Genomic DNA, 1,584 nt, shown 5'->3' with positions numbered 1-1,584 from the left:
AACGGCAGCTCAACTCATGGCTTCCCCATACAAGAATCTTTTACCTTGGCCTCCTGTGCCTCAGAGAGCCATTCCCACTGGGTCCACACTCCCATTGAATGCACAGAGCTGGATCTGCGAAAGTTTTCCAGTTCTGCTTCCTATACTGGAGCTGAGACCTTAGCAGGAAATGCAGCTGAAAGCTCTGGAGACAGGCCAGAGCTCACTGTGCTCTTTGAAGTCCTCAGCCCTTAACTCTACTGAGGTGAGCTGGAAAGGTAAGACAGAAAGGCCAGAAACTGGGGACCATCCCCAGAGGAATTATCCCCTGGAGTTCAGTAGGGCTAGGGGTAGAGGAACAGCAAGCTAGGAACACTGGTGGATGGAGGGACAACAATGGTAATGCTAATTATTTTGAGCCAGTCAGTCATACATCACAGATCTGGGCCTACAGTTTTCAAGGAACTGGCCACGTTGACATAATAACAATTTCTATATCCTGGCCTTTTGCAAGCTTTCTTGGGGCCCCACTGTCTAATATATTCAGTTATCTCCCATCATGTGTTCAAGCAGCAAGGTACAGTGGGAAAATACAAAAACCTCGGTATCTGGCAGTCCTATATTTCAAATCTACCTCTATTCCTTAATAGCTGTGTGAACCTTGTATAAATTCCTTCACCTCTCTGAGTCTCAGGTCCTTAATCTGTGAAAATAAGAAATACTATTCACCTTATAGTGTGAGAGGTGAGTGAGAAATGGCATGTGCAATTGCCTTTTACAGTGTCTAATTCATTAGAGGTATTTAAACCATGTTAGTTTTTCTTTCCCATCCTTGCTCCCAGTCACAATTTATATATCCCTACATATACACTACAGTTACCTGGTCTTCATAACATCCCTTTGTGGTAAGCAGTTCAAAGTTTGTTAGCCTCATTTTATAGAGGCAAGACCTGAGACACAGAGAGGAGAAATGATTTGCTCAAAGTCACAGAGCATTTCAGTGGCAGAACTGAGCTAGAGCCCAGGTATTGAAGCTCCAATCCAGAGCTTGTCCAATTCAATCAATGTGACTATTCCATGGCCAGTGTTACTTTCTCAAAAGCTTAAGGAAGTAACAGGGGACAATATGAAGCATGAGAGTGAACTCTTGTTTTTCAACTAACCAACTACTTTCACCACCCATTTCAATATTTCTCCTAAGCTATGATAGTGTCCAGGTTCCCCATTGACTACCCCTCCCTATATCTCACCTAAGAAAATGTAAACAATATGTAGGTGAAAGCCAAGACTGCTATTAAGGTCAGTCTAGATACCTTCAAGGTCATATAGTCCAACCTCCCTTCCAAGTCCTTCAATCCATGCTTGAGTCCCTTTTATAATATCCCCACAAAGTGTTGGTGTCATCCTTGCTCCTACTTACAATGTCAGGAAGCTATACTCATCAATGTGTATTGTTGCTATGACTGATGGATTTGAGCTCAATATAAAGAAAAACTTTCTTTCTCTCTATAGTAACCAACCCTGGGTCCTGCTCTGCTCCTTGGGCCACACAGACCTCATCTGCTTCCTGTGTCATGAGATAGCCCTGAAGAAGTCTAAAGAGAG

At 43.2% G+C, this 1,584-nt stretch overlaps 1 protein-coding gene across 1 annotated transcript in view; it reads left to right on the top strand.

The window, feature by feature from the left end:
* The window catches only part of EDA2R (ectodysplasin A2 receptor), a gene marked incomplete at its 5' end in the record, with an annotated part of 5,063 nt that extends 3,485 nt beyond the window's left edge, over nucleotides 1-1,578 (top strand). Inside the window, 2 exon segments of the mRNA XM_010861699.1 lie at nucleotides 9-257; nucleotides 1,492-1,578. Of these exon segments, the coding sequence (XP_010860001.1) occupies nucleotides 9-234 (226 nt within the window).
* Nucleotides 1,579-1,584: the final 6 nt, after the last annotated feature.

The sequence above is a fragment of the Bison bison genome, unplaced genomic scaffold (genome assembly GCF_000754665.1).
Source record: "Bison bison bison isolate TAMUID 2011002044 unplaced genomic scaffold, Bison_UMD1.0 scf7180017857952, whole genome shotgun sequence".
Lineage (NCBI taxonomy): Eukaryota > Metazoa > Chordata > Mammalia > Artiodactyla > Bovidae > Bison > Bison bison.
The sequence above is the reverse complement of the archived record's forward strand: the minus strand, read 5'-3'. Positions and strand labels throughout refer to the sequence as shown.